At 49.7% G+C, this 13,377-nt stretch overlaps 1 protein-coding gene across 1 annotated transcript in view; it reads left to right on the top strand.

Annotated features, from left to right (window-relative positions):
• CPT1C (carnitine palmitoyltransferase 1C) overlaps positions 1 to 13,377 on the top strand; it is a 44,252-nt gene extending 30,875 nt beyond the window's left edge. Inside the window, exons 11-19 of the mRNA XM_056863912.1 lie at positions 2,762 to 2,950; positions 5,450 to 5,555; positions 6,743 to 6,859; positions 7,297 to 7,461; positions 7,860 to 7,994; positions 10,383 to 10,535; positions 11,788 to 11,901; positions 12,388 to 12,480; positions 13,270 to 13,377. Of these exons, the coding sequence (XP_056719890.1) occupies positions 2,762 to 2,950; positions 5,450 to 5,555; positions 6,743 to 6,859; positions 7,297 to 7,461; positions 7,860 to 7,994; positions 10,383 to 10,535; positions 11,788 to 11,901; positions 12,388 to 12,480; positions 13,270 to 13,368 (1,171 nt within the window). The 3' untranslated portion in view covers positions 13,369 to 13,377. The remainder of the gene's footprint in view (positions 1 to 2,761; positions 2,951 to 5,449; positions 5,556 to 6,742; positions 6,860 to 7,296; positions 7,462 to 7,859; positions 7,995 to 10,382; positions 10,536 to 11,787; positions 11,902 to 12,387; positions 12,481 to 13,269) is intronic.

Below are 13,377 nucleotides of genomic sequence, written 5' to 3'. Positions count from 1 at the left end.
TTATCCTTTCTTTCACTCCCTTCTCCTGATGCGAGGAGCAGAGCCTGCTGTTTGTATCTTTCTTAGCACTGCTTCAGTTCTTTGAAACCCCAAATGCGGGGATTGAAAGCACAGGTGGTCTTGTTGAAAAACCAGTAAAATAGGAGGTGTTGTGGAGTGAACAAAGCGTTGCACCTTTTGTGGAGGTTTCGTGGGATGACTGCATCCCCATAGCTCCACAGGACACATGTACCAGGCCCACTATGCGGCTCGGCTTGGCCCTCGATACTTCTCCCCCTTGAATCGCTCTGTTTTACCAGAGCCCCCCTAGCAGGGTCAAAGGGGTTGGCTGGCTCCTCCCATAATCGAAGGAAGAAAGACCCTAATTTTCAAACCCAGAACAACTAGGCCTTTCCACAGATGGCCAGCATACCCAGCAGGGTACGTTGATTGTATCCATGCTCTTTTATTCGAACAATTCTGTGAGATAAATGGCACCCAAAGTGGCTGAGCATGGATCTGGTCTCCCAAGCCTCCTAAGGTCCCCCAGGTCTCCCAAGGCCATCCAGTATTCTAACCACTAACCCCAACAGCTCTTGTTAGCCAGTATAGTGTAGTGCAGGGATGGGGAACCTCAGGCCCGAGGGCCATATGCGGCCCCTGAGGACATTTTTTGTGGCCCTCGGGAGCTCCAGGGCCCTGCCGCTGAGGCACAGCACAGGGCGGCCCTCCCCGAGGGTGTTCCACGGGCCACGGCTTGCAGGGGCGCTGCAGCGCCCTTTGGACCTCCTCTCGCTGACTGGTGTTGGTCGGCGAGAGGAGGGGGAGGGACGCTTCCCCCAAGGCTGCCCCCTATTGCTGCAGCATGCAGGAACGCCGGGTCACACTGTAAGCCCCTCTAGCTGCCTGTCGGCTGTTGAGCAGCGAGAGGGGGGGAAGAGGCCTGCGGCTCCCGGCGGCAGAGCATGCGCGCAAAAGCCGATTGGTCTTCAGGGGGCCTTTTGTGGACTCTTGGGGGGAGGGCCTGGGGTCCAGTTGCATGGGGCCGGCAGGTGTGTGTGTGTGGGGAGGGAAGGCTTTTATCTCTCCCTCTCTTTCTGTCTCTTTCTTTGTCTGTCTCCCTCCGTCCTTTTCTTTCTCCCCCCCTTTCCATTTTTTTCTCCCTCTCTCCCTTTTCCTCTTTCTCTGTTTTCCTTCCTTCTTCCCTTTCCTCCCTTCCTCCCTTGCTGATCGACCGCGGGCTGTGCCCCCCTGGCGCCTCGTTTGCTCGGGCCCACTGCTGGCTGCCCTCCTGCCTGGGAGGGGGGAGGACCAGGGGAGTGGGGGCGCCCTCCAGGCCTTTTCTGCATGGCCTCCCCTGGGGTTGCCAACCTCCAGGTGGTGGCCGGAGACCTGGCAACCCTAGCCTCTCCCCCCCACTCAGAGATCTACACCTGGTATGGCCCCCAAATGATGTTATAAATGTGCAAATGGCCCTTGGCAGGAAAAAGGTTCCCCACCCCTGGTGTAGTGGTTAAGAGCAGTGGACTCTAGTCTGAAGAACCAGGTTTGATTCCCCACTCCTCCACATGAGCGGCGGACTAATCTGGAGAACTGTGTTGGTTCCCCCACTCTTCCACGTGAAGCCTGCTGGGTGACCTTGGGCTAGTCACAGCTTTCTCCGAACTTTCTCAGCCTCACCTACATCACAAGGTGTCTGTTGTGGGGAGAGGAAGGGCAGGAGATTGTAAGCCGGTTTGATTCTCCTTAAAAGGTAGAGAAAGGGACCTAATGCACTCAGTATATACTACGTTTTAAAAAAGTGTTATCCAGGTTAGATTGCACCTCAGACCTCCCATTTCGGCTTGGAAATGCTTTGGAAGCGTCAGACATCTGTTTTTCCCCAAAACGCCTATGTGTGCGTGTTAAGTGCCGTCAATTCGCTTCCGACTCATGGCGACCCTATGAATAAAAGTCCTCCAAAACGTCCTATCTTTGACAGCCTTGCTCAGATCTTGCAAATTGAAGGCTGTGGCTTCCTTTATTGAGTCAATCCATCTCTTGTTGGGTCTATACCATGATGTATTTCGTTATGTCGTTTCAAAACCGGCAATCCAAGGGGTGCGTTCAGTTATATACGCCATTCAGTTCTCCTCCTCTCTTTTTGCAACACCCAATGAAAAGCCTTTCTCCTCCCATCCCACCTTCCCCCTCCCCTCCCGTTTGCATCCACCAATCATTATTGTTGCTTAATCCCCCCCCCCCCCAGTGCTTGTGGTCTTACAAAGGAACACGGGAACGTTGGAACATTGAAACCATTTTTATTTATGCAGGGTCCCAATCAAACATTTCCCTCGTATGGAATGTCCTTGAAGTGGATTTTGTAAACGGTTCATGGGCTTGAGGGGGAAGGAATGCAGAGGAGGGCAAGGGCTGGAAAAGTAGCAAAATTGCTGCGAGCAGCAGATGGGGGAGAGGGAGAGACTGAGGGATAAAGAGAGCGCCCGCACACACTCACACACACACACACACAAGTCAGGGCTCTCCTGCTGGCACAAAGGGGAGGGGAGGCGGGGAAGCATCAGCGACGTAGACATGACGCAGTGCTCCCCCACGCGATATGTCGATATGACGATAAACCGTCTTGGGAGCAGTCTTAACAGGCACGGTGCGATCAGAAATGAAGAATACGCATCCAAAACACACACACCAAGCCCAATGATAATATGCTGTAAATTGTTGGTGCAATAAGCCTCAAAGACGGCATATAAAAACTAATTAATTGTCGTCGTCTTCTTTGCAGAGACCCCTGGGCCCGGGCCCGGCAAGCCTACTTCCAGTCGGGGAAGAACCAACAGTCTCTGAGCATAGTGGAGAAAGCCGCCTTCTTTGTCACCCTGGACACCAGCGAACAAGGGCTGCAGGGCCCCAAGCCAGCTCAGGCGCTGGACGCCTACGCCAAGTCCCTGCTACATGGGCAATGCTGTGACAGGTGGGTGCCGCTGCTTGGGCCATCCAGATGGCATTGCGTGTTTTTCATGAGAAAAAGCTGTCAAACTTTCCCATTTGGGATGGCATTAGGTGGGCATGTCTGTTCACCTGCCGTGGCCCACAGCCTGACAAGAACCCATGCCTGACTGGCGAAGCTGGGCTGGTCGCCCATTTCCCAATAGGAGAAGCTCTGGGCAACAGTGGGAGAAGCAGATCCCATGGGGATAGCGCTCTGCTGAGTCTTCCCTTTGGGAACATGGTCCTAGCGATGTTGCAGGGGGCACTATCCCATTTCCTGATTGGGGGTACTACGGGAAGCAGAGTGCCAATCATGTTCATACACCTTTGTAGTCCACGGGCTGTGGTCTTGATCCAAATCAGGCCCCCACGTGCCTGGAAATTAAGTTCTGAGAACAGATATCCCACAGTGTATCTGATCAACAACCTGTGCATCTTCCACATGGACTTTACAATGGGCACTTCCGCATATGCCGAATAATGCACTTTCAATCCGGTTTCAATGCACTTTGAAGCTGGATTTTACTGTGCGGAACGGCAAAATCAACTTGCAAACTGTCATTAAAGTGCATTGAAAGTGGATTGGAAGTGCATTATCCAGCAACTTGCCCCCTTTTTACCTGGTTTTAAAAACAAATAGGTCCATGCAGAAGGCTCCAAATCTGATCAGAGCAATGGCACTGGGAAAGGAGATTCTTAACCCTTTCCCTTTCGCAGGTCTTTCTGCTGGTTTTCCCACGGCGAGGCCATAAGCCCCAGCTTCAGTGTGGCCCCTGTGACTCCCCACTGGAATGTTTTAGTGCACGAAACTTAGGGGGTTACCGCATTATGTATTCCCAGCGATGTATTAAGAGTTTGAAAATGTTATAAAAAATACTGTTTGCACTTTCTATGTATTCCCATCAATGTAGTGGAAGAAAAAAGGAAGGGAATAAAACCCAACCTAAAAACAAAAGCTGGGTACCCAAGGTTGGGTGAAAGAAAAAAATATATATAAGCTTTACTAGGTTGATACCTGCACACATAGTATTTGAGAGACTTATACTAACCAGTATTACAACAAGAACCTATTATACCAGATGTTTGAGTAATTGAGAATAGAATTTACAGCATATACACATGCCTGGTTGGGTTTGAATTGTTTGTATTTGTATTTGTATTTATTACTGTATTTCTGTAAATGTGTGCAAGTTTTAATTAACCACTGATGAAGGCCCCATAGACCGAAACGCGTTTGGTATGTGGTTATGGTTATCAACCTCAGGAAATGCCATTGTGCTATTTTAATGCTTTTAAATAATTTTAACTTTTATATAGCGCTTCTAATAAATTATACTTTCAGTATTTATACGTAGACTTATATATTTTTTTTCTTTCACCCAACCTTGGGTACGCAGCTTTCCCATCGATGTATTAAGAGTTTGAAACTGTTATAAAAAAATACTGTTCGCACTTCGTTTGGCCCCTTTAGCTGTGAAGACGTCTTCCAACCATTTTTTAGCCACGGCATCCAAAAACCCTTTTAAAGTGATGTTTTTTATAACATTTTCCAACTCTTAATACATCGCTGGGAATACATAATGTGGTAACCCCTTTACAGGCTTGCTCCGCTGCATGTAATCTGCCAACCTCTCCAAACTGTGCTGCTTTTCCCCGGTGGGGGTGTACTTCTGCAATCTGAATGAGTGACAGTATTAAACTTTCCCCAGCACAGCTGGTGTGCCACATGTGGAGAGTTCTGCATTGGTTTCAAAAAAATCTTCTCCCCTTCCCCCCCCCCCCAAGTTGGAACTATGGAGCTCTCTTATCACATGCCAGACAGATGAAATGTGCCTCCCACCCACTTGCCAAAAGCCTTTCTGGGCAGCATGTTATGGGAAAGGGGGGGCTGTTTCCTTCCAGCTCCACCCCACTTTGGAAAGAAGCCCTTTTCAGCTGTCCCGCCCCATCCCATTCCCCTCCCCATCTTGCTTTCTCCTCTGTTTTTATTGTCCTTCTCCACCTAGGGTTGCCAACCTCCAGATGGTGGCAGGAGATCTCCTGCTATTGCAACTGATCTCCAGCCGATCGAGATCAGTTCACCTGGAGAAAATGGCCACTTTGGCAATTGGACTCTTCGGCATTGAAGTCCCTCCCCTCCCCAAACCCCGCCCTCCTTAGGCTTCGCCCCAAAAACCTCCCGCCGGTCGTGAAGAGGGACCTGGCAACCCCATCCCCACCCTCAAGGCATCACAAACCAGATGTGTCTCTGGGAGTTCTGTTCGCAAGAGTTGTTTCCCCCCCTTTATAAATCAAGTGAGAAGGACCTCAGTTTGGGTTGGGACTCTGCCGTGAGGGGAGGAAGCTCCCCCCGCCACATACTACTGTTTCCACAGCCTAGTTCCCCCGCCTCCTTTCTTGCAAGCCCTGGCGATGCTTGGGATTCTCATTAGGAATGTCATAACCACGGGAAGGATCACAATTCCAGGCTCTTTCCCAACAGGTGGTTTGACAAATCTTTTACGCTGATAGTTTACCGCAACGGGAAGTCTGGCTTGAATGCCGAACACTCCTGGGCTGATGCGCCTGTCATTGGTCACCTATGGGAGGTATGTGTGATGTAAAATGCCTTTAAGTCAAGCAGACATGGTGGCCCTGTAGGGTTTTCAAGGCAAGAGACGTTCAGAGGTGGTTTGCCATTGCTTCCCTCTGCAGTAATGCCCCTGGTATTCCTTGGAGGTCTCCCATCCAAATACTTGCCAGGGTCGAGGCTGAGAGTGTGTGACTGGCCCAAGGTCACCCAGCAAGTTTCTGTGGCAGAGTGGGAATTCGAACCTGGGTTTCCCAGATCCTAGTCTGACACTTTAACCACTACACCATGCTGGCTCCTGGGAGGTATAGTCTTTCTGATATCGAGCGGGTCTGGATCTGATCAGTTTCCCGGATGGGAAGGCACCTGGGATTCCTTTGGATGCCACCTTAAATTTTGTTAAGGCAGGATATAAATGTAATAAATACAGTGCTCCATTTGGGGTAGGGTTGCGGTGAGGTCCAGGGGAATGGAGTGTGGTTTGTATCAGGGAAAGGGACCCTGTGGATGAGTTCCCAAGTAGGGCTTTTAGCTTCCAGGATTGCTTTTATCAAGGAGGAGGAGAGAGGGAAACGTTGAGGCCTTTTATTCAGGGACGTTTCTCCATGGTCACCCCCGCAGACTGCTTCAGGGTTTCCTTTTGATTATGCATGCCTTTTCCACCTGTCGGGGGCCGCGTTTTGCCTGCATTTTCCAGATTCTGGCTTAAAACAGCATCTGGAAAACACCGGCAAAACGTGTGGGGAGAGCGAGGCGACCTCTGACGGGCGGAAAAGGCCTGCATAATCAAAAGGAAGCCCCGAAGCAGTCGGCGGGGGTGACCGCGGGGAAACGTCCCTACATAAAAGGCCTTTAACTCTTTTCTCTGCTGCTGTTTTCTTGCTGGAGAAAGCCACTCTCAAACTGCTTCTTCCACCTGCTGGAGAAAAAGTATAGGTACCAAGTTTCCCCCAGCGAGGAAAAAGCAATTCAAGGCTGGTGGTCTTTTCCATTGAGAAAACAACAGAGAAGGAAAGGGCTGAAGTTTCCCTTTGTCTCTTTTTGGTAAAGCAATCCTGGCAGCTAAATTTGCAAAAGAGAAAAAAAAGAGAAAAAAAAATAGTGTTAAAATGGAAGAAATCATCCATAATGTGTAGCTGAGCCCTCAGGGCAAGAGATGGCAAAAGCTCAGCTACACTGTTTCTTCTTAATTTGCTTTCTTCCTAGTATACCCTTGCCACAGATTCATTCCAGCTGGGCTATGATGCCAATGGGAACTGCAAAGGTGACATCGAACCTGGCATTCCTGCACCCCAAAAACTGCAGTGGGAGATCCCACCAGAGGTGAGATTGGAATTAAGGCTTCAATATTATCTCCTTTTAGAAATTTTGGAACTTTCTTTTGGTCAGCGTAGCAGGCTTCATCACCTAGCCTAGTATTTCCCAACTCAGCCCTTAATCTTAATTCTCCCATTTTTAATTTATTTAATTTGACTTTATGTTGCCTTTGGGCCTCTCTCTCTTCCCTTTCTTGTGCCATTCGGGTCAACTTCAGGGTAGGACAATCTCCTGGCCGTCACAGTGCCCAATATATATCCTCTGCTGTGCTTTCCCCTACATTCCTGCATTCTTGCAGAATCATGACGGACACTCCGCTTCAGCAGTAGTGACTGGCTCCTGACCAGCCAGGGAGGGTCATGGCTGAATGGGGAGTTTATTGGGAGGTTTCCTGTTTTCTGCTGTGTGCCTTCTTAATGCCTTCCGCCCGCCTTTGTCCGCAGTGCCAAAAGGTGATCCTGCAATCCTTCTCTGTGGCCCAGGCTCTGGCCAACGACATCGATTTCTACATCTTCCCCTTCAAAGAGTTTGGCAAAGGCCTGATCAAGAAATGCCGCTGCAGTCCGGACAGCTTCATCCAACTTGTCCTGCAACTGGCTCATTTTCGGGTATGACACTAGGTGTGAATGAGAAAATTGTTGCTAGGCAGGCAGGCAAGTGAACACAGTCCTATGATGCTTGGTCAAGGTCCCAGGTCATCAATGACTTAGGGTGCGTTTAGTCCCACCGTTTTATGAATGGATGGGTTTGGCCCCACAGTTCTAAGAATGGGTGAATGAATGAGTGGGTTTGCTTTTAGGAGTCTATAATGACCAGTTCTGGGTTCCAACCTGCAAGGGGTGGGGGAATTATTACGTTTACTCCTGCCCTACATGCCTTGCTATTGAGATAGGGATGGAAAGACTATAAAAACTTGCCCCGTCCCTGGTCAGGGGGCAACCTTGATTCAGTTTTCAGCTGTGGCTCCTCTCTCCCTAACTGGCATTCCTTCCTCCTGCTCTTCCAGGACAAGAAAAAGTTCTGCCTCACTTACGAAGCGTCCATGACACGTCTCTTTCGGGAGGGCCGCACGGAGACCGTCCGTTCCTGCACAATCGAGTCTTGCAACTTTGTCAGGGCCATGGTGGATCCTACCCAGAGCGTGAGTCCCAGAATCAGAGTGAAGTTACAAAAAAACAAAAACAAAAGCCCTGGAATCAAGACTAAAGTTTGATTTACAACAATCCGAAATTCTTAATTTGGACCATGTCCTTGAGGACTAGAGACTTGGCTAGATTTTCACGATTGCACTGATTAGTTTTCATACTCTGCTCTTTATCGTGGAAGCCCTCTGCACACGATCCCTCTGCACAATCACTGAACATGCAGAAAGGGAGCGCCGACAAGAGCATACTGGCTAGGGTTGCCAACTGCCAGCTAGTAGCAGGAGATCTCCTGCTAATTCAACTGATCTCCAGCCGATAGAGATCAGATCACCTGGAGAAAAATGGCCGCTTGGGCAATTGAACTCTAAGGCATTGAAGTCCCTCCCCTCCCCAAACCCCTGGCAACCCTAATACTGGCCCCACCCCCTGCCTCTATGCCATCACTAGCTTGTGAACATGGTGCATACATGTGGAGGCGCAATGTCTACGCATATGCTCCCTTCTATGATCAGCAATGTTCAGAAAGCATCATGGGAAGGGGGTAATGGCATGGATACTGCCTCTGCGCCTAGGCATCTGTGCTCACGAGCCAGTGGCCATGCAGAGGCACGGAGTAGGGCTAGCATGCTCATGCCTACTCTTCTCTGCATGTTCGGACTTGTGCGTAGAGGGCTACAGTGGCATGGATTCCTAGCTGGTTTCCCAAAGCTGCAAAGATGAGAGGTCCTAAGGGGACAAAAACCTAGGGGCGCTGATCATCCTGGGGGACTATGCAGCCAGGCAAGGGGTCACTTACTATTATTATTTGTTGATCTTATATCCCCCTGGGCTCAGGGCGGCTTACGCAGCATTAATTCAATACCAACACATACACTAAAATTACAATCAACTCATGTTAAAAAGGCTGTAAATAAAAACCTGTGCAGAGGAAGGCACTGGCAAACCACCTCTGTTAGTCTCTTGCCATGAAAATCCCAAAAAAGGGGGTCGCCATAAGTCGGCTTCGACTTGACGGCACTTTACACACACACACAAATAAAAACCTGCCCCAAACATAATCAGTAAAACATCCGCAAAATGTTTAGGATGGCGCTCCCGATAGCATGAAATCCACAGCAGGGCTTCTGGGCAGTCAAATCTCCCCACATGGAATGTAATAAATCCAGTTGGAAGTGTGTATGTGGGCAGGGGCAATAGGGAGGCCAAGACTGTTGGAAAACGGTAGCAGGCCTCAGCCATAGGCCTGGTGGAATAGCTCTGTTAAGCTATAAATTCAGCACCCTTTTGGCACCACCTAAGGTTTTTGGAAAGGAGCCCCGTGGTGCAGAGTGGTAAGCTACAGTACTGCAGTCCAAGCTCTGCTCTCGACCTGAGTTCGATCCCAACAGAAGTTGGTTTCAAGTAGCCGGCTCAAGGTTGACTCAGCCTTCCATCCTTCCGAGGTCGGGAAAATGAGTACCCAGTTTGGGCAAAGGGAAGATGACTGGGGAAGGCACTGGCAAACCACCCCGTAAACAAAGTCTGCCTAGAAAATGTCGGGATGTGACGTCACCCCATGGGTCAAGAATGACCTGGTGCTTGCACAGGGGACCTTTACTTTTATCTTTATAAATTCAGCACCCTTGTGTCACCACCTAAGGTTTTTGCATGCTTAAAATGGGGAGGGGAGATGTATACCGTGCTGCGGCCTTTAGCGTGTGTGTAAAGTGGTGTCAAGTCTCAGCCAACTTATAGCGATCCCTGGTGGAGTTTTCAATGCAAGCGATTAAGTCGAGGTGGTTTGTCCATTGCCTTCCTATGCAGAGGCTTCCTTGGAGGTCTCCCTTCCAAGTATGGCCCAGCTTAGCTTCCAAAATCTGATGAGATCAGGTTATACTATATATTCTAATATATTCCACATCCCGAGGCCGTTAGTAGGAGTTATAAATGCTGGGATGTAATTGGGGGGAAATGTATGGTGCATGTAGAGAAAACTGATTATTAGACTGATCAAGCATAAGCAAATAATAGATTTGTTTTCCTATGATGACTCAGGTCTGAGGTTCTGGGCTGGCTTTGTCTGGCCACTGAGATTGATAAGGGAGCGGGAAGAGGTTAATTGCAATTTGTGAAATAGATAAATGAAGAGAGTGATGTGCCATGGTTAGAGAGTTGAACTGTGATCTGGGAGACCCAGGTTTGAATCCCCACCCTGCCCCGGAGGCTTGCTGGGTGACCTAGGATGAGTCCCTCAGCTTAACATACCTCACAGATTGTTTCCTGCGAGGATAAAATGGAGGAGGGGCAAATGTTGCAAGGCGCTTTGGATTCCCCAGTATAACTGCCTGAATGAAACCAAGAATGTCCAAATCATCCACAAAATCCTCACCTGTCTCTGATCCCAGATTGGCACAAGACTCCACCTGTTCCGTGTGGCAGCTGAAAAACACCAGAACCTTTACAGGCAGGCCATGACGGGCGAGGGCATCGATCGCCATCTCTTCTGCCTCTATGTCGTCTCCAGATATCTTTGCCTGGACTCTCCCTTCCTGCGTGAGGTATGTCTTGTTGGGTTGAGGTTTTGTTTGGTGCCGGTGTGGCGAGGGTATGCGTATGCACTGACTCCTCTATTCCCATGTTGTATTTTGAGCCAGCCAGGAAAGAGAGAATACCAGTCTCTGCACCCATCCACCATCTCATATATACTTCCCCCATCAAAGCCAAGCATGAAGCTGTGTTCGCCAAGTTGTTGTGCATCTCCTCTCTCCTTTTCTCTTGTTAAACAATCTTTTAGTGGGCCTTTTTCCTGCATAGGCTCCATTTCCCAGGGATCTTTGTCTAGGCATCTCCATAACTCACACTGGGGTGGCCCCTTTGCTAATCATGAAAGAAGCAAACCCAGGCCGTCCACAAAGAGGGTTTTGGATACCCCAGGGTCCCCCTCAGGTGAGCAGGAGAATGTGACTTTGCCAATTAACCAGATTAACTGGCCTGATGAGGACTGAGCATGCTCCAGGAGGCAGCATAAATGAGTTAAAAAACAACAATAAAACAAATAACAAATATAAAATATTAACATTAAAATATTATACTATTAAAATATGCGGCTGGCACCGTCCTGCTAAGAAAATGTCCTGCTAGAAAGGAGCCCCGTGGCGCAAGGAGCCCCAGGCGCAGAGTGTTAAGCTGCAGTACTGCAGTCAAAAGCTCTGCTCACGACCTGAGTTCGATCCCGACGGAAGTCGGTTTCAGGTAGCCCGCTCAAGGTTGACTCAGCCTTCCATACTTCCGAGGTCGGTCAAATGAGCACCCAGCTCGCTGGGGGTAAAGGGAAGAGGACCGGGGAAGGCACTGGCAAACCACCCCGCAAACAAAGTCTGCCTTGGAAACGTCGGGATGTGACGTCACCCCATGGGTCAGGAATGACCCGGTGCTTGCACCGGGGACCTTTACCTTTTTAAGAAAAGGATGGCATATGCACACATGGCATATATAGAAGTAACTTCTAGCAATATTACCTTTATCCTCCCCCACACACCATATGTCACCTCCTCAGGCTCCTGTATGCTTAGACTCTGCACTGACATGATATCTGTTGTGCTCCTACAGATATTATCTGCTTGTTTTGTAACCACACCCCTTAATATGGACTAGAATCGCAATTTATTTATCCTGAGGGATATTTGGCTGAAGTTACATAACCCTTGAAATATTACGATAGGACAAACGTTTCTGTGGACAGTAGCCATACGGAGGGAGCAGGGGAGGAGCACTGGCAGAGGTTCCTGATGCCTTTCTCCTCTCGGCCAGGTGCTGTCTGAGCCGTGGCGCCTCTCCACAAGCCAAACCCCCATCCAGCAACTGGAGCTGTTTGATCTCAAGAACCATCCAGACTACGTTTCGTGTGGAGGTGGATTTGGGCCGGTGAGCAGAGCCGGGGTTGCTCGGTTCTCTGGAGGAGGGAGGCCTAGTGATGGAGTGGCCTGAGAGCCAGGATTCCTTTGGGTTCTCTAGGAGTGCTTAGGAGCCCCGTGGAGCAGAGTGGTCAGCTGCAGCACTGCAGTCCAAGCTCTGCTCACCTGAGTTCGATCCCAACGGAAGTTGGTTTCAGGTAGCCGGCTCAAGGTCGACTCAGCCTTCCATCCTTCCGAGGTTGGTCAAATGAGGACCCAGCTTGCTGGGGGTAAAGGGAAGATGACTGGGGAAGGCACTGGCAAACCACCCCGCAAACAAAGTCTGCCTAGGAAACGTCATGATGTGATGTCACCCCATGGGTCAGGAATGACCCGGTGCTTGCACAGGGGACCTTTACCTTTATCTTAGGAGTGCTTATCTATGGTGGAGGGCGGAACTTTGGAATCTGGGGTTCCCTCTCAGGTTGTTCTTTCCCTTCTTTCCACCCCTGGACAGGTGGATGATAATGGATACGGAGTGTCATACATCATTGTCGGCGAAGATCTCATTAACTTCCACGTGTCCTGCAAAATCTCCAGTCGAGAGACGGTGAGTGAGGGCCACGAATCCTGGATTCTGTGGGAAGGGGGAGGAGTGTGGATAAGGAGTTCTTGAGGCCTAGGCAGGAATCAGGGTCTAATACGTATCCAAGCTTCCACAAGCCATTATCGCAGGTTGCAGTAAGTGCTGAGGGTCAGGAAAGATTTCTCCTTCAGGCCAAATGGGCTAGTGTCTGGAGGGAGTCTTCTTTTGAAGAAGAGTTCGTTTTTATATGCCAACTTTTTCTACCTAACAGTTTTCTAACAGTTAGAGCGGTTCCTCAGTGGAACAGGCTTCCTCGGGAGGTGGTAAGCTCTCTTTCCCTGGAGGTTTTTAAGCAGAGGCTAGATGGCCATCTGTCAGCAATGCTGATTCTATTACCTTAGGCAGTTCCTGAGATGGAGGGCATCTTGGCCATCTTCTGGGCACTGGGTGTGTGTGGGGGAGGTAGTGTGAATTTCCTGCATTGTGCAGGGGGTTGGACTAGATGACCCTGGTGGTCCCTTCCAACTCTATGATTCTATGATTCTACCTTTTAAAGCGAATCAAACTGGCTTACAATCTCCTTCCCTTCCTCTCCCCACATTAGACACCTTGTGAGGCAGGTGGGGCTCAGAGAACTGTGACTAGCCCAAGGTCACCCACCTGGCTTCATGTGGAGGAGTGGGGAAACCAACCTGGTTCACCAGATTAGAGTCCGCTGCTCATGTGGAGGAGTGGGGCATCAAACCCAAGAATATTCCACCTCATGCGGTGCAAGTTTCTAGCCCTCCTTGTTTCCTCTCCTTTCTTCTACAGGATGCACACCGGTTGGGATCCCACATTCAGCAAGCAATGCTCGACATCTTGGCCTTGTTCCAACTGGACAAAAGCTCCCCCGGCGGCAGCGGCAAGTGACTGAATAAA

The sequence above is a fragment of the Euleptes europaea genome, chromosome 18 (genome assembly GCF_029931775.1).
Source record: "Euleptes europaea isolate rEulEur1 chromosome 18, rEulEur1.hap1, whole genome shotgun sequence".
NCBI classification, from domain to species: domain Eukaryota; kingdom Metazoa; phylum Chordata; class Lepidosauria; order Squamata; family Sphaerodactylidae; genus Euleptes; species Euleptes europaea.
This window is presented reverse-complemented; position numbering and strand designations above follow the sequence as displayed.